We start from the raw sequence: 24,324 nt of genomic DNA, 5'->3' as shown, positions 1-24,324 counted from the left end.
AATTTACATGAGCGTAAACCCACTGTCAGCCGTTGGATCACAGCATCTGCATATGAGGATACACGTATTTGACATATTTACCCTTCTATAGCGGTGACTAATCATCTGTGTAAAAGGTGACGCTGTTTTTCAACTATAGCGGTTTTCAGCTATAATAAGTTAATAACCCTAGATAGTTGATACTTTCTACAAGCAAATCGACACCATCCACGTGTCTTGATGTTGGCCTCCCAAACTTTCACGACCGTTCGATCTTCACCACTTAAGAACAAACCCACTTTTTTTTAAATATTTTTGATTCCGTCACTTCCATCTAATTTCCTTTCCTTCGAAAAAAAACAAAAATTTCGAGTGACTTTTTTTCTAAGCCAAAAAAGAAGAACAACAATTATAGAAAAGAAAAAAACAAATCCACTCGCGAAAATACCAGTTCCACTTTCACATCTTTTTCAGTTATCACTCTCGCCGGAACCCTAATTTAATTTGATTGAACTCGAATTCATTATCCACCGGTGAGATTCAATTGAACTTGTGAATTTTTCTGTTGTTTGTTTTTTTCTTTTTCTGAAACTAAAATTACACTCGAATTCTGTGTATGTTCCGGTGAGTAGATGAGTTTACGATTTGGGAATCAGTGAGATAAAAAAAAAGGGCTGGATTTCATCGCCGGATGGAGGGAGGTAGCGTCTCTAGCCTTACTTCTTCTGGTACTGTTCATGTCCGACTTTAGGTTCTTAATTTTGTTTGTTCTTAATTTTTTTGTATGATTAGGGCTAAAGATTTTTTTTCTTATTTGTCTTTCAAATTGTTAATTTTATTCGGCAATGATCACTTTCTTCCTCATTAGTAAATGTTAACTTTTAAATTTACGCAGAGAAGAATTGTTCAACGGCTGTTTTTAATTTGACAAATTGGTTGATCTCATTAGATTATTACTGTCGTTGTTATTACTCGGTTTTTTATTGAATTTTTGTTAAGGGGGTGATGGTTGTGTTGTTAATTGGTTAGATTTCTTACTTGAGTCGGCACACTTCACTTAGTTCCAGATTTTTTTTTTTAAGAATTGCTTGATCTAACAATGGTTTTTAAACCTGCCGGTTTTCGATGTGATAAGGGTAATGAAGAATCCACCAAATGTTACAATGGCGCTTCCTGAAAAAGCTTTCTCTCTAGGCGATGGCTCAGCATTAACCCATTTGAATGATTTATGAAATCAGAATAAATTAATAATTTGGATTTCTTTTTCCACTTATATATGTTTATTTTTTATAATATTCTCTAAACCATTTCGCAGATCATGAGACAGTCAACCAAAGGCATTGTTCTCTTCTGTTCCATCCTGCAAAGTGCATCAGTTGTAGATTAGAATATTTGATAGATATATTACCGTCGGGAAACCTTAATTGTTTTTTATATAATATCTGGTTTTTATTTTATTAAGCTTTGTTAGGTAATATGTACATATTTGTTTGCAGCGTGGAAAATTTGAGTTGTGGGGTAACTAGTAATTGCTCAAAAATACAAGCTTTTACCACCTCTGCTAAACCGAGGTTGTGTATTCCTGCTTAGTATTTGGGTCAAAATTTTTTGTCAGAGAGAAGACAATGATTTTTGAATTTGAATGATTTTCTATGTCTTTGTGCATCCTGTCTATGCATGTATATATGTACCACATATATGCTTATGTTTTGATGATGGATGCATATGTCAATGTGGTAGACCTTATGTGTGTTCTGGCTGCTTTTGTATTTGTTTCTCTGCATGTGTTCCTACTCTATGCATTGCATGCATACATTTATATCAAATTTTAGAAATATTCTTGTTGTTTATCTTTTTCTAATGAGCTTATTTGCTTTAGGGATTCACCCATGGATTATGATGACAGTGATTTTGAAAGCCAGAATCTCCATTTAGCCAGTGAAGGGAGCTCCAAATTTCCTCCAGTATTAAGACCATATGCTCTCCCTAAGTTTGATTTCGACGAAAGCCTTCAAGCAAATTTAAGATTCGATAGTTTGGTTGAAACAGAAGTTTTTCTTGGCATTGAAAGTAACGAAGATAACCAGTGGATTGACGCATTCTCTCGTGGAGGTAGTAACATAGAGTTCAGTTCAACTGCTGCTGGAGCTTGCTCTATATCAAGGCATGACAATGTGTGGTCCGAGGCCACTTCCTCAGAGTCTGTTGAAATGCTCTTAAAATCTGTTGGACAAGGGGAGTATAATCCTAGACAAACTGTTATTCAGGAATCAGATGCCTGTGATGAACTGGCCTGCTTAGCTAAGCAAATGGACTCCAATCCAAAACCTGATGATAGAAATGAATTCAAAGTTGATGATACAGATTTACAGCCACCTGGTGGTACAAATACAAGTTTTTATGGATTGAAGGAGAATGTAGGAATAGAGCAGTCTCAGGCTGGAGTTTCCCAAAGTCATGAAAATGATTTATCCATTGATGTAAGTTCAGGTATTCTTGAACCAAATGATGTGTGCCAAAATATTGACATCCCTATTTCTGAGGGTAGTCCAACTTTCTTTACCAATGATAAAGGTAACAATACTAAACAAGGAGAAGTTGAGATTGTGGCTGATGACTTGCATCATGGCGAAATGCATGATTCATCAGCACTTGCGGTGGAAACTGATATTACCGAATCATCTATGCACAATATGGTTAATGAGCAACAAGGTCCTCAACAAACACAAACTAATAATCAAAATTCGGAATCTTCTTTGACTAACCAAGAAGCTGTTGTAGACACACAGACTCTGGATGAAAGTGCAGTTGGTGCTGATACACATCATCCCGATAAATCTGTTTTTTCAATCCCCACACAAGAAACTTTGGAAGGAGGGAGTGTAGTTAAAGGATCTGAGACCGGGTTAAGTAGTTTAGAGGATTCCATGGGAATGGGAACTATTGCAGTTTCGGATTTGCAGAAAGAAGAAAGATGCAGTGAAGACATATGGTCCTGTGATCTGTCTCGGGCCAATGCTAGTAAAAACTTAGTCTTGCTTAAAGATGTGGCGATGGCTGATCAGTCTGCACCAGATACATGCACATTGCCAAAGGTTTCAATTAAAGATGATTCTGTCTTTGAGGGGCAGGTGGTTGAGGTTAGTAATTCTAGTTATGGGATTTGTCCTAATCTCCAGCAAACTGTCGATGTCATGGAGAAGAAAACTTACAGTGTAAGCAATGTTCCTAAGGAAAATGAGTCATTGAACACCAGTGGTGACCACATGGATACAGGGATTTTATCTAGCAAGTCAGAGGCATCTATGTTTCCTGCAGAGGAAAATAGCATTTCTGTTGTTAGTGAAGGAAATAATGATAACATGTTAGGTGGTTTTTCTGTTTCAACAAACTCTTCCATTGTGGGTGAGTCGACTCAAACATGCGTAAACAATGAACCTGATAGGCAAAGTGACCTAGAAAAGTTTGACCAAGATGATTTTGTCAATGATGAAGAGAAGACAAAGATTTGTTCTGATATGAGTCAAATGCATTCTGATGTTGCCCTATCCCATCTTGGTGATAAGGGAGTTGTTTCATCACTTCTTAGTGCATGTAGCATGCAATCTGAGTTGACAACTTCCTGTGTGTCAATCAACGTCAAGCCTGTCAATAATTCAGGTATATTATTGTATTGGATTTATCTTGTTACACCGAGTCTAAGTGGTACACTACTATGTGGAACCATATATGAAAAAATGTTAAGAACTTCACTTTAAAGGGAAAAACTGTAGTTACCATATTGATGCATCACTTGCTAACTTTCTTGTTTACTAATAATAAGGTATAAGTTCTACACTGATTGTGGATCAAATTTAATAATAATGATTGCTTCAGAAAATAAAGCTGGATCTTAGGATTATACGTAACAGCCCCTAACTTCAAAGTTTATTTTCATCTTATTTTCAGCTTCACAAGTTGTTTCAGAAAATATTAGTTTGACATCCTGTGAGATAATGAATGATACACCTCCTAGTGAAGTTGTTTCAACTCATGGAGCTACTGGTGACAACAATGTTCAAAGGGTAACTACTGTTGAGTTATCTTCTTCCGAGGGAAAAGAAGAAATTGATATGAAAATAGCAGAGGAAGCTGGTATACCGATTATTGCTAGGTCTTCTGAACAGGAAATTGCTCCTTGTCCTGTTAAGGAAACAGAAAAACTTCATACTTCTGGACATTTGATATGTGACATGGAAAGTGACAGTATGCTTGGTGTAGGGATGCATGATGCTGCAAAGATTGGTGAACCTCAAAAAACAATAGATGATAAGGCTACCCAAGAATGCACAAAAGAGATTAGTAAGCCTCCAGTTCTATGTGAATCGTCAGAGAAACAGGGTGATGGTGTCACAATTTCTGTTATTGAGGATGACAAGGAGACTTTACAGGAGATTCATGACAAGTCACCCTCGAAAGAGTTAGGTAATCAGCAATCCTGTCTTGTTCACTTCAAAAATTTGTTTTAAATTATGTATTTTGTTATGTGGTTGATGTGTTCTTGATCATAGAGAAAGCATACATAATACATGGTGCCAACTTGTCAAGTTTATCAAATTTTGTTTTGAATGATTTGATTATTAACTTTTGTGTCTGTACTCATTATCAAATTATTGCATGTCTGCTTACACCATACAACTAATTGGAACACTGATTTTATGTATTTATTCATTAAATGTCATGCTGAAGAGCATCTCATGATTTCCCCAAGTTACTTGTAGGTGACGATTTAGTTAGGAACAAAGATTGTGTATCTACTGCTCCTTTGTCGGACTCTTGTGTTAAGTTGCCTGAAACTGGTAGCTTTCCTGCCAATACTAATTGCAGTACCCCCAGTACATTCAGAAGCCCTTTTCAAACTGAAAAGGATGAGGATCGAGGTAAGGCTTATGCTAATCAGAACCCTCCAGCATCTGATTTGAAAAATTGTGGTACAAATAATACTTTGACTACCGCTCAAGTTCTAAAGGGGAATACTGCATCTAAAGATGACAGAAGCTCAACTCCTGAGGTAAATTATGTGGTTGATTTATCCATGAAGGACACTGTAGATGTAAATACAGAAGATGTTGGCAAGAGACATTCAGCTCCTGTTATCACAACCAGCAATGCATCAATAGTAAGTCTTGTTGCAGTTTATAATTCAAGCCCATAAATTGTTATCTGAAATTCTGGACGATATTTTATTTATTGCTCATATTTCCTGATTGAGTTTCTTCTGGGATTTACAAGGGGTTTTCTTGTAAGGTTCATTATGTGAAATGCTTGGATGATATATTTTGTTGTTTACGCTATGAATGACAAATGATCTTACAGACTTCTTTTTATACTTTTCTTCCTTTGCTTCATTATTGAAGGCTTTAGAGGAATCTCCTTCAACTTCTGTGCTAGGTCCTTCAAAAACCAAAACTGTAGCAAATATCTCCTGTGGAAGTCCACAAATATCAGATCGAGAGGCAACTTTAAGTGCTTCTAAAGCTACACCTGAGCGCAAAACTAGGCGATCATCTAATAAGGCAGCTGGAAAGGAATCTGCTAGAAGAGGTCGTGTGAAAGGCGCAACTCCCGCTAGACAGTCTGAAAGAGATGATAAATCAACAAAAGTTTCCCTTAGCTCATCTTCTGGTTTCAAGCTGATGCAATCAAATGAGGTACAACAGTATGGGCACATCGATTCCAGTAGTTCAAAGTCATTTGTTCATATAAATACTTCAACATCAAGCCTTCCAGATTTGAACACTTCTACTTCTTCACCTGTCTTGTTTCATCAGCCGTTCACAGATCTGCAACAAGTACAATTGCGTGCACAAATATTTGTCTATGGAGCATTGATGTGAGTTCAAATGTTGGTTTTGTAACATGCTATTTAATCTTAATAGATACTAATGTGATGTCTGCATGTACTTAACAATCATTTATCTTGCATTTCTTCACCTATTCCCCATAAGAGACCAGACCTAACATCCCCATTTCCCATAATTTGATGTGTGATTGAAAAGTTGAAAATTGAGAATCATCGGTTGTTGATCGTATTTTTTGACCTTTCTGTTATCATTGGCATGTTGGACTTTGAACGTGTTACTTGTTCAATCACAATCTTCTGGGAGCCAAGGTGCATGGAAGACATTTAGATCTGCATGATATAGCTATTATTTATGTTCTATATTGTCTAGCTTGATAGTCAACTGTCACAATAATTGCTTTTACTGATATTGTTGCAGTCAAGGCACAACACCAGATGAGGCACATATGATATCAGCTTTTGGGGGGACAGGTTAATCTTTTTGTGTATTGTGAATTACTTGCATGCCTCTTTTTTTTCTGCCTTTTTGTTCTTAAAACAAGAAACCTGAGTTCCTAGATAGTGTTTTTAGATGGTGGAAGGAGCATTTGGGAGAATGTCTGGCGTGTCTGCATAGAAAGGCAGCATAGTCAAAAATCTCATCCCATCAACCCAGAAACACCTCTACAATCACGATCTGGTATTTTTTGTGAATTTTTTATATGTAGCTTTTTTGCTAGTTTGATTAGTTAATGTGATTGTTTAACTCTTGCTAATTGAGATCTGCAGCTGCAAGAACATCTGATTCAACAGTTAAGCAAAGTGCGCTTCAAGGGAAAGGTATCTCTTCACCTCTTGGTAGAGGTTGCAGCAAGGCTACTCCAACTATTACTACTCCCCTAATACCTCTATCATCTCCTCTCTGGAGTCTGCCAACTCTCTCATGTGATTCACTGCAATCCAGTGCCCTTGCAAGAGGTTCTGTTGTGGATTATTCACAGGCACATACTCCTCTGCATCATTATCAATCTCCACCTCCGAGAAATTTTCTTGGACATAACACATCATGGATATCCCAAGCCCCCCTACGTGGACCATGGATTGGGTCTGCAACTCCCGCGCCTGACAATAGCACCCATCTTTCTGCATCACCTGCCTCAGATACAGTTAAGTTAGGTTCAGTCAAGGGATCTTCTTTGCCTCCTTCCTCAAGCATAAAAAATGTTACTCCTGGTCCTCCTGCCTCCAGCACAGGCTTACAAAGTATTCTTGTTGGGACTTCTCAGCTTGATGCCAACATTGTGACAGTACCACCTGCTCAGCATTCTTCAGATCCAAAGCCCAAAAAAAGGAAAAAGGCTGTGCCATATGAGGACCTTGGCCAGAAGCCTTTGCAGTCTCTGACTCCAGCTGTCGCTAGCCGTGCATCTACTTCTGTTGCTGTTGTGACCCCTGTTCACAATGTGCCAATATCTACTGTTGAGAAATCAGTTGTTTCTGTATCTCCTCTAGCTGATCAACCCAAAAATGATCAGAGTGTTGAGAATAGGATTCTGTCAGATGAGTCTCTTATGAAAGTTAAGGAGGCTAGGTTACATGCAGAGGAAGCTTCTGCTCATTCTGCTGCTGCAGTGAATCATAGCCTAGAGTTATGGAGTCAGTTGGATAAGCATAAAAGTTCTGGATTGATGCCAGATATTGAGGCCAAATTAGCCAATGCAGCAGTTGCGGTTGCAGCTGCTGCAGCAGTTGCAAAGGCAGCGGCTGCAGCTGCTAATGTTGCATCAAATGCTGCATTTCAAGCAAAATTGATGGCCGATGAAGCATTGATTTCATCTGGTTGCGAAAATTCCAGCCAAAGTAAAAATTTCCTTACCGAGGGTACTAGTAAAGTGGGACAAGCTACGCCTGCTTCCATTTTGAAGGGAACAAATGGAACCAATAGCCCCGGTTCAATCATTGTAGTTGCAAAGGAAGCTATTCGAAGGAGAGTGGAAGCAGCTTCAGCTGCCACCAAAAGAGCTGAGAATATGGATGCCATTTTAAAGGCTGCTGAGCTTGCAGCAGAAGCTGTATCTCAAGCAGGAAAGATTGTAACTATGGGTGATCCTTTGCCATTAATCGAATTGGTAGAAGCTGGCCCAGAAGGATGTTTGAAAGCAGCACCAGAGTCTTCTCGGGAAGTTGGATTATTGAAAGACATGACCAGAGATCTTGTGAACATTGACATTATCAGAGATATCCCCGAAACTTCTCATATAATACAAAACAGAGACATTTCATCTAGTGGAATGTCAGCTTCTATCATGATCAATGAAAAGAATTCAAGAGGACAAAAGGCACGCAATGTTTCTGATTTAGTCAAGCCTGTTGACATGGTTCTTGGATCTGAGCCTGAAATACAGGCTTCTTCTTTCACTGTTATTAATGGATCTGAAAATCTTGGCGAAAGTAGTTTCAAGGAGGGCTCACTTGTGGAGGTTGTTTTCATTGTCCTTTGTTTATTTCTTTATTTCTTTTTCATCTAGTATAGTTTTCAATCAAATTTACATGAATTCTTTACAATTTTGAAAATTAATGTGTTGCTTTTCAATTAGATTTTTGGCTGACCAACCTAGTGGGAAAAGGCTATGCTGATTCTTATTGCTTTTGAATTAGAATTTTCTTAGTAAACTGAAGCTATCATATATATCAGGTCTTCAAAGATGATGAAGGTTATAAAGCTGCATGGTTCATAGCAAATATTTTAAGCTTGAAAGATGGTAAAGCTTATGTATGCTACACTTCACTTGTAGCTGTTGAAGGTTAGTCAAGCTTATTAGTTGACAAGTTACAAAAATGGTTTGACTGTATTTCCATACTCTGACTGTTAATGGTAAAGCCAAAGGATTACGGATGCTGCTAATGTGTGTGTGCAATTAGGAGGATTATTCTAAAGGAGATCATCAGGGTGGAAATGTTACAAAACTATATAACTGACTTACTGGTTATTTATTTATTTGTTTGTCGTAAGTAATTATTTTACAATTGAGGCTTTGAAAATAGATTAATGGATTGTGGATAAATCATTATAAAGTAGGTGTTTATAAGGTGTCCATGTTGTCTCCCATGGCCTGGCTGTAAATTCTGTGATAGAGCTATATAACAACTGACTGACTGGTATTTTTCTGAATGTGCTTGTCAAAAGGGAAGAAATTTAGATAAAATTACAATTCCCTCCTTAGAGAGAAACTTACATTATACTCCCCTTCCATTCCCTCTAATGCTATAAAGATCTACATTCCATCTCCTGAGAAGTAAATATGCATTACGCTGTGATCTATTTTAATATTCAAACTTCTTATGCACAAATTTCTCATTATCTTTGACTCTCATTATCATTAACATATAGTTTCGAACTCCTGTCACAAATGGAACAATAAATAAAATAGGTTTTAAGGGATTTTCAAATCCCATAAAACAGATTTTTAGGAGTACATTCTATCTTCCAAAATCTTAAAAGCAATAAGAATGAAGTGTTCAGAATTAGTTATCGATGATATTGGAAATTCTAAAGAGAAAAATCCAACATCGTTCAGTCATTCCTCACCATTAAATTGTTCGTTTACCTTAAAACTATTTAAAGTGAATTACATATTCAGTTCTCAAAGGAGAGAAATGTAGATTTACATAAGAGAGGAGAGCATAATGTACTCATTAATTTATAAATAGGACTGAAAATTGATTTTGTACATAAGATGTTCATGTTATCTCCCATGGCCTGCAGTAAACACCTGGTTGCTATTGAATGTTGACTTGTCAGCCCATTTTTAACTGGGATCTTTTCAATTTCGTATTAGTGAGTAGTCATTCATTATGAATTGCTTGCAGAGCCTTTAAAGGAATGGGTTTCACTTGAATGTGAAGGAGACAAGCCACCGAGAATACGCACTGCTCGCCCTCTGACTAGTTTGCAACATGAAGGACCAAGAAAGAGACGCCGAACAGCTATGGGAGATTATGCATGGTCTATCGGGGATAAGGTTGACGCATGGATACAAGAAAGGTATCCTTTCTGCTCTTTTTCTTTTTCATTAGCTATTTATTAATGGCCGTTTCTACGATACACTATTACTTCATTATGTTTGTATATAGAATTTCATATCATCACTATGAAGTTTTCTAACATGGTAGTTTTGTTATCAGCTGGCGGGAAGGTGTAATCACGGAGAAGAATAAGAAAGATGAAACAACTTTAACCATCCACATTCCTGGTATGTATACTGTTTGATTTGATAAAACATTGTTTTTATGGTGCCTAGTTTCTTTTTAACAAATTATTGCACATTAGCACCTACATCTAGGAAATATACAAACTGACTGGTTTTTTGTAGCTAGTGGAGAAACATCAGTTCTTAGAGCTTGGCATCTCCGTCCATCCCTTATTTGGAAGGATGGGAAATGGCTTGAATTTTCCAAGGTGGGAGCAAATGACAGTTCTACGCACGAGGTACTCCTGTTTCAACTGCTCACGATGTCCCAACTGCATGTCTGTCTGTGCTAAATTTTACAATTTTGTATACAGGGTGATACACCACATGAAAAGCGACCAAAGCTGGGTAGTATGAGTAAAGTAGAGGTGAAAGGGAAAGACGAGGTGCCAAAAAGTATGGATGCTGTGGAGTCGGAAAACCCTGATCAGATGAACTTGCTTAATTTGACTGAAAATGAGAAAGTATTTAACATTGGTAAAAGCAGCAAGAATGAAAGCAAACAGGATGCACGTAGAATGGTGAGGACTGGTCTTCAAAAAGAAGGATCAAGAGTGATTTTTGGAATTCCTAAACCTGGGAAGAAAAGGAAGTTTATGGAAGTAAGCAAGCATTATGATGCACATGGGAGCAGCAAGGCTAATGATAAAAATGATTCGACTAAAATTGCCAATTCTTTGATCCCTCAAGGATCAGGACTCCGAGGATGGAGAAATAGTTCCAAAAATGATACTAAAGAGAAATCTGGATCTGGAGCTGACTCTAAGCCCAAGACTAAATATGGAAAACCACAGGGTGTTTTGGGTAGAGTGAACCCGCCAAGAAACACTTCTGTATCCAATGCATCTTCTCTTACCACTGATCTGACAAGTCATACAGATATGACGAAGGATTCTTCAAATCATTTCAAGAATGCTTCACAGAGTGAAATTCAGGTGGAGAAATCATCCTACACCACAACTGATGGAACAACACAAGTACCGATGGTATTTTCATCACAGGCAACTTCATCGGACACTCTTCCTTCTAAGAGGACATTCACATCAAGAGCAAGTAAGGGAAAACTTGCACCTGCGGGTGATAAGTTGCGCAAGGGTGGCGGTGGAAAGGTTTTAAATGACAAACCCACGCCATCAACATCTGACGTCGTTGAGCCCCGGAGATCCAATCGCAGGATCCAGCCAACTTCCAGAGTATGTTATGTTTGTATAACTGATAGTGGGTTGTTCCTAGTTGTTTTAGTCTTTTCCTAATTATGAACCCATTTTTACTCTTTGTAAAACCGTAGTATTAGTACACCTTGTGTTTTAATCGTATATTGTGTTTTGACTTGTGGCAGCTATTAGAAGGATTGCAGAGCTCTTTGATAGTCTCAAAGATTCCTTCGTTTTCACATAATCGTAATATTCCTAAGGGTGAGCATATTCAAATTCCCCGTGAATTTTTATTTCAAGTGTGTTTTTTGCTGCTGGTTGAGTTGGCTCTATTTTAGCATTCTAACCTGTGATAGCTTGTAAATTTAACAGGTAATAACAACCAGGGTTGAACTGAAGGAGCTTGCAACGACGCCGTACAGTTATTAGATGACCGACACACCCAGCATAGATTTGTATATTTATTTATAATAGGGAACCTGGGAATGGAAATTCTTGTTTCCTTTGTTTTAGGCAGAGACTATAGTTCAATAGATGGTTGGTCATATTGGTTTAGTATTATTCATATTTAAATGTGATTTGATCCTTTTGTCTTATGGCACTATAGGCTGTGCTGTATATGAAAATTCCTTGTTTGTAGATGTTGATCAAATTGATATGTGATGTGTCTCACCCTCTAACCGCCCCCGGTTCTAGTCCCTTTTCTTTCTAAACTTTGCTAGAGTCAGGATTAATCTCTATTTATATCGCTTTTTTTTTTCTTTCTGGCAAACACTTTTGAGTATTAATGAGGGTACATTTTCATCTAAGCACTTTTATTTGTACTTATTTCGGTTTGCCAAAAGGAAAAACAAGTTATGCCAATACTCTATTTTGATTTTGTCAATATTTTGAATTGAGAATAAAATGATAATCTATCAAGTCCAGCCAATACTTTAATACGATGCAGACTTCAATGTCTGTTGTCTAGGAAAGAAGCTAAGGGCTCACAATCGTTTTTAGAGATTTTATCAATCGCATCTTATATGACAAGCATGCAATGCATTACTTATGTGTGTGTAAGGATCTCTGTGGGGGTGATCGATAAGTATCTCTGTCAACGTTCTTTGAGGTTAGTCTTGATTTTGACGAGTTTTCAAAACCTAACTCAGCTGAACTTTTATTTAATCGGAAAAAAATAGTCAAGAATTGAGATAATTTACAATCTATGATTTGGATACATGGGACATATCTGGAAGTATAAAGTAATCATGTGTAAGGAGATTGAAATTGAGTCTATAGAAAGTTGGATCGATAAGAGTTTGAAAAATGCATGTTGTTTTGAAAGAGATAAATTTTTGTCCAAAGTCTAATACTTACGAAATCACAAATAATAGTAGCACCCTCATGGTTTGTGTATATGTTAGGAGAGAGAGACCGAATAATATATCATAACTTTTGTAAGATTATATAAGATATTATATTCATTTAATCTTTCACTTTTGTACATATGGACTTACTTTTTTATTATATATAATAGGATAGAAAAATTGAGTTCTACCTTATTTTTATTTGGTTAACTCTGTCAATTTAAATAACTTTTTACTTATTTACATTCTTTTCAATTCGGGTGGATGTCTTGAAATGCACTATCTCTTTTTATGTGTAATTTCTACCTTTACTTTCTCATTAGTCAAACAAACTTTTGATATTCAATTATTTAATTATTTCTCTAGTGTCTTCTCTTATTCTCTCCATATTCCTTTTTAATCATGAATTACTAAGAAATTCCAAGTGTGTAATTTGATGCCTTTTAGGATCAAAGATTCATAGCAAGGAATTGAACCTATAATTTTTTTCCTCAAGTTTTCACTTGATCGAAACCAATTGAGCTTGGTGAGACCACCTTGGTTGATTCTTAGGGGTGTGATAGTCAAAACTATATTTTGGAACATTGCTAATTGTTGAGTAAGCAGAACAAAAAAGTGAACATATGACTCAATATTTAGGATTAGACACGTTCTTTTTTTATAGACAAAAATGTTAAGTGGTTAGTTTGTTAAGAGAAGAGGAAATGTTAGTAACTCGGTCGAAATCCTACATATAACTCCTTTGGTGTTCTAACCCTTACTACTAGGCTATTCTTCGAAGACAGACATATGCTTCTTTAATGATATGGCACAAAGCTATCTATTTCTATCCAGCTAGAACCTGCTTCTTTCCTAACTCTATTCTTACTCATGAGACTCCTAATTACATTAACATCTTCCCATCTTCCAAAAGATGCATACATATTAGACAACATCACATAGACATAATCTTCATCCCTCTCCAATTCAATCACCTTAGCAGCTGCAGTCTCTGCTATTTGTAAATCTTCCTGAGTTCCACAAGCACCAAGCAAAGACCTCCAAACAACTCCACATGACTCAAAACCAAGTTCATGTATCATCTTTTGTGCTCTCCACAACTCTCCTTTTTGCCCCATGAGTCGTATCATCGAACAACAAAGCTCAATGGACGGTGCAATCCCATATTCATTCATCATGGCATCAAAGTAACGAATTGCAGTCTCAAATGGTATTTGGTTATGGGAACATGCTGATATGAGGTTAAGAAACGTGATACCGTCTGGTTCTATATCTCTTTCCATTTTTAGCGACTCGAAGAGGCTGCTAACTTGTGCAAAATCACCATTGCGAGCATATCCAGATAGCATTGCATTCCAGCTAATCAGATTTCTATTAGGCAGCACATTGAATATTGATTCAGCATTGTTCGCCCGCCCACATTTTGAGTACATGTCGATCAGGGCCGTCCCTACAACTACACATGAATCTACACCATACTTTACTGTGCAACAATGTATCGTCATCCCCCACGTTAAGGCCGACAGACTAGCAATACCATTTAAAATGATTGAAAATGTGAACTCATCCATCGGCAAGTTTCTCAAATGCATTTTACCGAACATATCCAAAGCTTCCTGAACTCGATTCCTATTCACAAATCCAGTAATTATGGAGTTCCAAGAAGATGAATTTGGACAGGGCATAGTTGACAAAATCCAAACAGCATCTTCTATCTTCCCAGCTTGAGCAATGCCATTTATCAACCCATTATAAGAAATACCATTAGGATTCGGCATGAGTTGCAAAAACTTGTACCCAAGTTCAATATTTCCATTGTTTGCACATGCTGCTATGACTGAATTCCAAGAAATAACATCATCCTTATCAGCGATATCAGAGAATATTCTAACAGCAGGTTCGACCGACCCACATTTCCCATACATATTAATCAAGCAGTTTGCAACAACAGTGTCATTAGCCATTCCCAATTTCACTGTCTTGGAATGAATTGAGCTTCCCAGTTTCAACAAGCTCAGTGGGGCACAGGCAGCCATAGCAGATGTGAAAGAAAACGTGTCAGCACAAATTTGAGACCTTTCTAGGTTTATAAAAAGCGACAATGCTTTTTGAAACTTGCCAGCTTGCACATACCCAGAAATCAAAGTGTTCCAAGAAACTACATTTGGTTGAGGAATTTCAACAAACAGATTGTGGGCATGAGTCAAAAAGTGGATTGTGACATAGAATTTGATGAGGGAAGTTGAGACATAGATATTTGAATAATGATAACCAGAACGTAGAGCATAACTGTGGAGCTGTTGTCCGAATTTGCGGCAGCTAAGTTCAGTGGCAGTACGAATGAGGTGAACAAGAGCGAATGCATTTGGTTTCATAAAAAATAAGGAAGGGTCAAGACTGATTTTTTGAGTTCCTAAACCTGAGAAGAAACAAACATTGAATTATATAGAATTCATTCAATTTTACTTTTTAATTCAAACAATAGAATACATACAAATTCAAGAGCTATACACAAGTTAATAGCAAAAACGTGTCTACAAATATGAGAACATTTAACTCAATTTACTATGTCAATTTCAACTATAAGAAACACCAAAATTGGAGAAAATGCCTCACAAAAAATCTAAAATCGTCGCACTTACAATTTGACGACAAATCACAAAAGGGTATTACGAAGAAAAAGAGAACTAATAGAATTCGTTCAATGAAGAAAATTAATTGTAATTAATAAATTTGTTGAAAAAAAAATATAACTAACATATAATACGCTTTATATAAAAATCATATGCACGTTAATATGAAACTTAAGTTGTAATTAATATTAACTTTTGTGTGTGTGAAGTAACTAACTATGTAACACTTTCGTATAAAAAACTATATGTAACACTGATCATTAAAATTATTGGGAAAAATAAATAAATCAAACTTAACTATATTTTTTTGTTTGTTTTTATTTTTTTCAACTCGCATAATTGATATATATTTCAAATTTTTTAATTATTAATGTGATTTGACGTGTAGCATAAATTATATTGTATTTAGATATATTAATTATTTATTTATATCTTATTTTTTACAAAAACAGTTTTTGAAAAGAGGTCTTTCAAATTTTTTTTTTATTTTTAAAAATCGAAAAGTAATTTTTTAAACTAAATCAAACTCTAAGAAACTCTTTTCTAGAGTTTTAATGTGGGTGCATTTTCATGTTAGTACCTTTCTTGCTGTACATAAGTGCTTAAGAAAAATAATGGGAATCGGGAAAATAGATAGTTATATTAAATTTATTAAAAATTAATATTAGTTTTATAAATTTATTTTTGAAGAAAGAGAATAATTAGTTTTGGTGGTAGAAAATTTAAAGAGAGTCTTATAAAAAAGAATAAAGAAAAATTTCAAGAAAGTCTTATGTAGAGAGAGATGAAGTTAGTAATATTTTTCTTATTAATCATTTGATTTTCATAGAAGTTGGATTTTAATCATCTAAAATTTGATTTTCATAGAAGTGGGATTTTAATAATCTAAAATTTAATTGCAATAAAGTCTAATTAATTATTATTTCTATTATAATTTGAATTCAAGTTCTTATGAATGATAATTTTCTTTTCAACTCTCATTTTGTGGGCCCTAAAATGTTACGTAAATTAAAGAATATTTTCCAATTTTTACTCCGAGAGTAGAATCCAACTTATGTTCTTATTAATTTTTAAAGGTTAAATAAGTTTTTAATCTCGATAACTATCATTATTTTACTTTTAGTCCTTATAAAAAAATTCATCAACTTTTAGTCTCTTCAAAGTTTTCCTTTTCATTTTTTGTTATTGGTTTGAAACAATTATTGTGTATCATTTGAATTTTTTAATGATTTTTTATAGTAATGTTTATATTTAACGACTTAAACTTATTTAATAAATGATGAATTAAATATAAATTTTTAAGTTCTTTGTGTTTAAAAATTCATATTTAATTAACCATTTCATAAAAATTCTAAATTTTGGTAAAGAAATTTCTTAAGATGTCCCAAATATTATTGCAAAAAATCATTAAAAATTCAAAATATACATAATAATTGATATAAAAATAAAAACAAACTTTTTAGAGATTAAAAGTTGATAAAAAAAAACTTAAAAACTAAAACCAAAATAATATAATTTTTTTGAGACTAACAACTTATTTTACTTACACAATAGTAAAACCCAACTTGTATCCAAGAACCATCTGTTGGAGATGATCTTACGTTCACTTATTTTTTAGATTTAGTCAATATTTGAATTGAAAATAAAATACATGTAATCTAATCAATTCCATTCTTAGATTCAATATATTATTAAGATCAGAGTTTTCAGATGAACTTTTAAATTCAGTACCTGGTGAAGAATCTGGAACTTTAAGATTCAATTACCAATCATTTATGCCATAAATTTAAGTCATTCAAATTTTTCATTTGGGAGAAGATCTTGTACCCTATCACAACCTGCAGCTATAAACTTGAATGCAATTTACACAAACCATATATTTATATTTATCTATTAACATTTGGCAAAGCGTTGATGTCTCTCTAAGTCCTAAACTGAGCCACCCATCTATCCTAAACCCTCCTGATGATTTACAATTACAAATGGAGTGTGAAAATGGTGGCATTGTTGTTGCATTTCATTTATCAATTGATTTTCTGCTGACAAAAAAAGGCACGTGAGGAATATTAACATTTTTTCCCCACACAATAACCTACCTGGTCCAAAGTTTCTAACTTTATCATGTGATTGTCCTTCTACTCACGTTCAACGTTGATTCAGCTTTTTCAGTCAGCCAGTTAGGTATCAATCTTTGTACCGAGTTCTTCGTCCGCATGTGGTCTCTCGCACACACAAGAGCTGGGAAATTCGTGAAAGTCACCTCGTCCAGGTCGCATCTCATCTGGCTCTCCCATGAATCCTCTTTGGCAATGCTTAACCTTTCTGGAGAAGGTATTCCAATCCATTTGATTCCTTCCCTCGAAAAGTGTGCTAAGCTTCTTTGAATTTGGTCTAATTGTTCTTTTGTGACCCATATATCTCCTATTATAAAAATAAAAAATAAAAAGAAATGTTTAACAGGAAGCTTTTTAACCAAGATTAAAAGATTGATGAAAAAAATGTAGACAGTAAAAGTAATTATGACCCACAGAAGCACATGTACATGACAACTTAAAAGACCCTGATATTTCGTATACTTTTGCATCAAGTTTGGAATTTTTTCTGTTTATCAAAAGGAGCCAATACATACACAAGCTTTGCAGAAACCCCCTGTAACAAGTTATACTGTTCACAGGACAATTTTTTGCTTTAGCCAAAGAAAACTCAAATCAACTCAGAATTCTATTTTATAAATGACAAAGTTGAAAAGGAAATGTAAATAAGGAAATTTATATATTCTCAACTATTGACTATTGGGAAAACAAATTTTGACTTAAGATTAGTAAGTTAATTAGGACTAGATTAAATTCTATAATTTAAATATTAGCAAAGTAGTTGCTTTGATGCCATGCAAGATTTGAATTGAATGCTATCTGACCTGCTCTACTACTATCCACAACCATATCAGATTTGATTTCTGAACAGGGTTTTGCTATTTTTATTAAGCGAGTAAGTGAAGGTGCTTACGGTCTAAACCACTTACTTTTGGAGAATGGTCATTACTATCTAGCAGAGGGCGTTGTGGACTAAAGCTAAAATGTACAAACTTAACTAACAAAAGTTATGGTCTGGGAAGTGGGAACTGCATATATTATACTAATAATACAAGTGTACAACCTCAACTTTCCTAGGAACTTTTCAAAATATGCCCTATAACTGGACTTCGCTAACTCCAAACAATATACAAAATATGGAATTGTTGTCCCTGGTACAAAACCAACCGCTCCCTAAAATTGTTCAAGTTGTGAGAGCTACCATCTTAGAAGGTGCGTAAATAATCAATAGAAGAAAAATGTGCGGAAGGAATAGGATCATACCTCATTTGAACATGTTACTTGAAAAATTGTTTAACGCTCAACAAAATTTTGTATCCTATACTCTCTATCTTTCAACAACTTTGATCTTATAATTAATTTATTTTTTTTACATAAGACTGTCAGTGAATAAATAAGTAGTAAATTTAAACAAGTTTTCCTAAAGTCAAGCAAAACGACAAAAAAGCTTCCCACCTATTCTTAATATAATTCAAGAGTAAATAATGCAATATAGCAGCCATATTTCATAACAGAATAATCATCACTGTGATTCTAGCTATTCCATTACTATATGTGGATAATCCTTTGTATATTCTTACCTTCGACCAGCTAGAATCTTGGCCATGTTGCCATTGTTGTTAGTGACAAATACATCGCTTTCATCACAAACAATGTAGTCTACAGCAGCAAGGCGAGATGAGAATGGAAGGAAAGGTTTCAGCTCTTCATCAGCAAGCATCTCCTTTGTATAGATGTTAGGGAAAAGATCTTTGAGAGGCTGCATAGTCTCGTCCCCTCCATATATTTCTCCCGATGCAACATAGAGGTATGTGTCATTTGTAAAACCAAGTGCACGCAACATCAAACCCACTTCATGAGGAGTAAGAGGACATTTCCCTCGCTTCCGTTCTCCATCTGGGCTCAAATCCTGTTTTATCACAAGGCAACTACTCATTCATTTCATGTCAACATAAGATAATTAATTAGCTTCAAATTTAAGTAGTATTACATAGTAAAATAATTTGTACTTAGAAAGCATATCAAGTTATGTCTCAAGAAATAGTGTAGGTTTCAACTTTCAACACATTCAGAAAGTCAGCACTGTTAAGGAAGGACAAAAATGCCACACTCTTGCTAGTTGAATGGTTGCAATTATATCATTAGAAGTCAATAGATTGTAGTCTTACAGGTAATGTTGTCCACCTTTTTCTGATTTCACCAAGCTCATGTCTTTCTTTCTCTCCCCCGCCAAAATAACAACCTGAAAAAGCTAGCATATCTGGTTCAAACCTGCAACAAATCAATCATGAGTGAGGTTATTAGTGGCAATTACTATTGATCCCCCCCATCCCAAACTCTTATGCCATCAACTCCATTTTGAACTTTGGAATGAAATAAGAAGTTGTTATTAGCGTATTGATTATTATTGAGTTGCATGAGAAAGTTAAATTAGAGGTCCCCTTCATTAGCATCACAAACCCAAAGTATAAGAAAACAAATACTCCAAAATATTTTGCATTTGTTCACACAATTAAATGACTTTCAATTTCAAAACATTGTAACGAAGTTGTGAAGAAAAGCAAAACATCATACAAACCTCAAATGGACTGCTATGAAACGGTGTGCCATCTTTTGCATTCTCGTTACAAGTTTTTGACCAAGTTCTTGTATAGGTTTGGTAAATCTCAAAGCATGGAAATTAACACGGCATCGTAGTTTTTGTAGTTCGTCGTCAAGGTGATTTGCAAGTCTGAAGTCAAACTTCGTCAATTGTACAACCTGCAACATCTCCTAAATGTTAGTCACTCAATTACCTTACCACAGCCAAATTCACAAAACACTGCATATTGACAAAAACAGATTACTTATGTTTCTTCAAGACAGTTATTTAATGAATAAAAACATCCAATAAAAAAATTCAAGCAAGTGGCCACACCTGTCGTCTCAAAAGTATTGGCAAAACTTGATCAAGATAATAATCGGGGTCTGATTTCCTTGGGACGCGCATTGTATATGGGGGTTTTTCCATTGACCTCATCATCTTATCAGGAACTCTTTTGACAATAGTAACATCTTTTGCGAGATAAGATATGAACCGATCAACATCGAAAATATTGATAAAGTCGCTGTATTCAAATTTCAAACAAAAGTGTCCTCAATAAATGAGCCAATGAACTTGATTCTTATATGGAATGCATAATAGAATCTGCAGATTACCTGTGATCCTTCCAATAAGAATGGTGATCCAACTCAGGTACAACTAACGTGGCATTAAGAATTCGTGCAACAACTACAGCATCTGTTATCTGGATGAAGAATCATAATTGTCATTTCCACGGAAAGAACTTACTCATTAATCTCTCTATCTAACAATGAATGCCGTTTAAGGTTTTTACACATATATTAAGAAATGATATAATTAGAAGAAAAAGAAAAGTCATATTACCAAATTACCCATCTTAATTATCGGTGGGGTTTTTCACCATTATCAATGCGAACTATAAAAATGTTTTGGAAGTTATGTAAATAGCAAACATTGAAGGGTAGTATAGGAAAAAATAATAATTAAAGTTGTATTAAAAATTGTGAATGACATTCATTTTGAGATAAATGTTTTTGGCTAAAGTGACACTCAATGTGAGACGGAGGGAGTACTATTTAAAAGAACTTCAATTATCTACATGACTAGGCAAGAGAACCTAAGCAAAATCCCCATATTCGCAGAAAACAACAGAATCAGAGCCAACTAGATAAAACAAAATTGTATAAAACTCTTATCTTCTTCTATTAATCTGTACACGAGATGAGCCACAAAGATGACAGATTCTAAACAAATTTATCATTTCATGGCAACGCATTTCAAGAACCTCATGTACTACTTACCCCAGTTCTTTGTTGGTTCAATCCTCCACTAGCTGCAATAAGCAAGTAGCCATTTGACATCTGCTCACGCACAGCAGCTATATTATCCAGTTGCAAAAATAAGAGAAAAAGTAAAAAATAGAAAAGTTAGTATATTACTCAACACAATCTTAAGGCTATAATCTGCTAACAAACAAATCAAAATATAAAAAGGAGCTCGTCAAAGGATTAACAAGTTCACTAATACAACACCCCACAAATAAAATGTTATAACCCAAATTTTCATTGCATCTTCACTGCACACAAACAGAACTTAGCACAAAAAAAGGACTTTCAAGGACAATACTAATTTCACTTCACCAGCACTGAACACATACATTTTTAGAATTAGAAGTAATGTGGTAGAATTATATATGAATGGTAAGAAGTACAATGGCACACATACCTAAAATTCATTTCAAAAACTAAGAAGATACAATCAATTCAACAAATTAATAGTGAAAAATACACATAATAGTAATTAAAATTCACAAAATAAATTGATACATTTGGATGCTATTTAAGGAAGAAATCCGCAAGGTCTAGCTCAACTGACAAATGCCAAAATTCTTAGGTTGGACATGTGTACTGAATTCAAACTCGGACCTCGCAGTTGGTTAGAGTTTATTTATCATTTCATCTACATAATCAAAAAAAAAAAAAAAAAAGGAAAAAACTCACGAGCATAATTGCGTCCCCTATCACTGCATCCATAGTAATATTTAGAAAATTTTGATTCCCAAATATCAATTGGCGCACGATAATGTCCATCCTACAAAAAAAAAAAAAAAACATTCATTAAAAACATTTTGTAAATCATTAATTAATTAGCAACATTCTAAAGAACCAATCAAAATCAAGCATTTATGATTAGCATTGAACACAAAATTAAGTTAAACTACGTAAAAAGAAAAATATGAATACCAATCTAGTGTAGAAAGTAGGGTGAACCAATCGATGTGAGTACCATTCGAGATCAGAAAGCATGTGACCTGTGAGAAGGGAAATTAAACCTAAAATAAAAAGCATCAAACCACAAATGAGTGACCAAGAAATCGTCATGGATTTCCTCTGCTGTGAAGAACAAACATGTTGTTGTTGTTGTTTTCTTTTGTTTTTTGGTAACAAAGCTAGGTTCGTCGATAACATTCCTAACCTCCAAGCCTTACCTACACTCACACCCATTTTTGTTCAATAAATTACAGGTTCGGAGTTAGGTTAGGGAGTTAGGATCATATACACAAACCTAAAATCCTCATCGTTTTGTTTTTAGTAATGTAAGTGAAAGGAAGTAATAGTTAGTAAAGGAAGTGATTAGTAGTTAGTAAATGTGGAAAAGGAAGAACCCTAATCACTGTGGATTTGAATTGGAATTGGAATTGGAATTGTTCTGTTGAGGATGAGGAGTGAAGAAGAAACAGTAGTGTTTCTTTGATTTGATTTGAGTATTGAAGAGGAAGCAGCAACACAATACAACAAACAATTGTCCTTTCTACAAAGGGAAATTTTATTTTTTGTGTTTTTATTCATTTATTTATATTATTATTATTATTGTGTTTTTTACAAAGAAAAAAAATATATATATATAAATCACCGTTTCCTCTCATTCTATATAAGAAAAAATAAATAAATAAATACAAAGAGTTGAAGATTAAGAGGTTTATTAAATGTTGGATTTTGAATTTTAAAAAAAAATTAATTTTAACATTAAATTTTTTCACATTCTACTAATATGAATATTAATTGTATTTTTAGTAAAAATAAAAGTTATGAAAAACATTTATATAATAAATACACTTTTAAATTTGTAACATTTTCTTATATTTAAAATCAAACAAATTATTATATATAATGGACCAGTGTTAATAAAAATTAATTATTAGTTATACTATTACCACATTATTGTTACTAACATTGAATGAGAATATTGGATCTGATCTAAGATTGAGTGATGAAAGAAACAAATATAAATTAATGTGTACTCTCTTCAACCTTATATATAGATCCAAAAAAAATATCTTACACCATTTAGAAAAATAATAAATCTCATTTAATATAGTCAAAATAATAAAAATATCAATTATTTTCTCTAAATTACTTTTTACGGAAATGTGTTATATGAAGAAAAAAATATTAAAAAATAAATATAAATGAATGAAAGGGTATTATTTAAATGATAGCATAACATGCTATAGTTAGTTAACTAGCGTTTATATTCAAAACCACAAAAAACAAACTTTTTTATTATTTATATTATATGGAGTAGTACTTGAGAGCTGAAAATAGAATCCAAAGAATGGAACAACTTGATGGGAATGGGAAGAATGTAGAAGTGGATGGAGGGATATATTACATGCAACTTTATTTATTCTTTTATATTTCTTCTCACGGTTCAGAGGTGCCGAGAATAATTGCCGTAAACTGGAATAAAGTACTGACTCTGTTAAAGAATACTATTCCTCCATCGTTTAAAATTTTTATACTCTATTAAAAAAAATTAAGAGTAAGACATGATTTATTTTAACAAATTATTTATTTTAATTATTGATAATTTTTTTATTAAGATTAATATAAAGTATAATAATATTTTATAAATTATATATATAATTATTATTAAAAAATAATAACAAAAATAAATAGTTAAAATTATATTAAAAATCGAGAACAAAGCTAAAAGCTAAAGATGTAGGGATTAGTTATATTATATACTAAATACTATAGAATAATAATTGTAGGTTTTCAAGGATGAAATTGGATCATGAAAAAAAACCAGAAATGTCACCCTAGGAATAGGACAACCGTTTTATAGGGAAACATAATTTACATGTGTAGCCGACTTCTAGGGTGTGCTTGCTTCCTACTGTATATGTATACTCATATAGTACTTGTGTAATTATTATTGAGGATATAAATTTAAAATAAAAGAAAAATAGCATTACAGTGGAACTATAGTCTATACCTGGTGATGTGGTAGTAGATTTTGATTGGTAATAGGATGTGATGCAGTGATGAGTAGAAAGAAAAAGGGAAAGCAAATTATGTGATGTAACTATTTCATTAAATATGTTTTGGCTTGTGTTATGTGCAGCAATTAACTTTAATACTGTCATTATTATGCCAAATGTGAAAAGGATATACCACTCCACAATCCACATTATGTGGT

General features: G+C 34.2%; 3 protein-coding genes across 8 annotated transcripts; 1 reads left to right on the top strand and 2 right to left on the bottom strand.

The window, feature by feature from the left end:
• The first annotated feature begins 312 nt into the window (after nt 1-312).
• Nucleotides 313-11,884, top strand: LOC101504440 (protein SWOLLEN 1-like). 5 transcript variants are annotated; one of them, XM_004511639.4, is made up of 17 exons: nt 313-512; nt 612-707; nt 1,859-3,639; nt 3,928-4,443; nt 4,740-5,137; nt 5,376-5,669; nt 5,790-5,851; nt 6,240-6,292; nt 6,393-6,500; nt 6,590-8,280; nt 8,496-8,604; nt 9,671-9,845; nt 9,986-10,053; nt 10,174-10,289; nt 10,365-11,243; nt 11,390-11,465; nt 11,577-11,884. In XM_004511639.4, the coding sequence occupies exons 3-17, from the start codon at nt 1,869-1,871 to the stop codon at nt 11,594-11,596; spliced, it is 6,336 nt and encodes a 2,111-aa protein (XP_004511696.1). In that variant the 5' UTR covers nt 313-512; nt 612-707; nt 1,859-1,868; the 3' UTR covers nt 11,597-11,884. The 5 variants fall into 5 exon arrangements, with proteins under 5 accessions (XP_004511696.1, XP_012574498.1, XP_004511694.1 ...); XM_012719044.3 differs by having other exon boundaries at nt 6,384-6,500; XM_004511637.4 differs by having other exon boundaries at nt 612-680; nt 5,376-5,851; nt 6,384-6,500.
• A 1,293-nt stretch (nt 11,885-13,177) lies between these two features.
• Nucleotides 13,178-15,318, bottom strand: LOC101504125 (putative pentatricopeptide repeat-containing protein At5g47460). 2 transcript variants are annotated; one of them, XM_012719015.3, is made up of 2 exons: nt 15,196-15,318; nt 13,178-14,972 (listed from the first exon to the last, which is right to left on the bottom strand). In XM_012719015.3, exon 2 carries the CDS (start codon nt 14,926-14,928, stop codon nt 13,351-13,353), a length of 1,578 nt encoding a protein of 525 aa, XP_012574469.1. In that variant the 5' UTR covers nt 14,929-14,972; nt 15,196-15,318; the 3' UTR covers nt 13,178-13,350. The 2 variants fall into 2 exon arrangements, with proteins under 2 accessions (XP_012574469.1, XP_073220243.1); XM_073364142.1 differs by lacking the exon at nt 15,196-15,318 and adding an exon at nt 15,048-15,143.
• A 1,730-nt stretch (nt 15,319-17,048) lies between these two features.
• Nucleotides 17,049-22,645, bottom strand: LOC101503805 (O-fucosyltransferase 29). Its single transcript, XM_012718964.3, has 9 exons — nt 22,086-22,645; nt 21,843-21,933; nt 21,144-21,220; nt 20,478-20,566; nt 20,197-20,386; nt 19,858-20,039; nt 19,448-19,550; nt 18,860-19,188; nt 17,049-17,607 (listed from the first exon to the last, which is right to left on the bottom strand). The coding sequence occupies exons 1-9, from the start codon at nt 22,344-22,346 to the stop codon at nt 17,364-17,366; spliced, it is 1,566 nt and encodes a 521-aa protein (XP_012574418.1). The 5' UTR covers nt 22,347-22,645; the 3' UTR covers nt 17,049-17,363.
• Nucleotides 22,646-24,324: the final 1,679 nt, after the last annotated feature.

This window comes from Cicer arietinum, chromosome 8 (assembly GCF_000331145.2).
Source record: "Cicer arietinum cultivar CDC Frontier isolate Library 1 chromosome 8, Cicar.CDCFrontier_v2.0, whole genome shotgun sequence".
NCBI lineage: Eukaryota > Viridiplantae > Streptophyta > Magnoliopsida > Fabales > Fabaceae > Cicer > Cicer arietinum.
The sequence above is the reverse complement of the archived record's forward strand: the minus strand, read 5'-3'. Positions and strand labels throughout refer to the sequence as shown.

What these genes read in the sequence shown, in the direction of transcription:
- LOC101504125 (XM_012719015.3), bottom strand. Translation starts at nt 14,928, where the DNA reads ATGAAACCAAATGCATTCGCTCTTGTTCACCTCATTCGTACTGCCACT.
- LOC101503805 (XM_012718964.3), bottom strand. Translation starts at nt 22,346, where the DNA reads ATGGGTGTGAGTGTAGGTAAGGCTTGGAGGTTAGGAATGTTATCGACG. An exon ending in CTACTTTCTACACTAGATTG is followed by an intron (nt 21,934 to 22,085) that starts GTATTCATATTT and finishes TTTTTTTTGTAG; the next exon opens with GATGGACATTATCGTGCGCC. An exon ending in TGAACCAACAAAGAACTGGG is followed by an intron (nt 20,567 to 21,143) that starts GTAAGTAGTACA and finishes TTCTTCATCCAG; the next exon opens with ATAACAGATGCTGTAGTTGT.
- LOC101504440 (XM_004511637.4), top strand. Translation starts at nt 1,869, where the DNA reads ATGGATTATGATGACAGTGATTTTGAAAGCCAGAATCTCCATTTAGCC. An exon ending in TTTGTCTATGGAGCATTGAT is followed by an intron (nt 5,852 to 6,239) that starts GTGAGTTCAAAT and finishes ATATTGTTGCAG; the next exon opens with TCAAGGCACAACACCAGATG. An exon ending in TTCACTTGTAGCTGTTGAAG is followed by an intron (nt 8,605 to 9,670) that starts GTTAGTCAAGCT and finishes AATTGCTTGCAG; the next exon opens with AGCCTTTAAAGGAATGGGTT.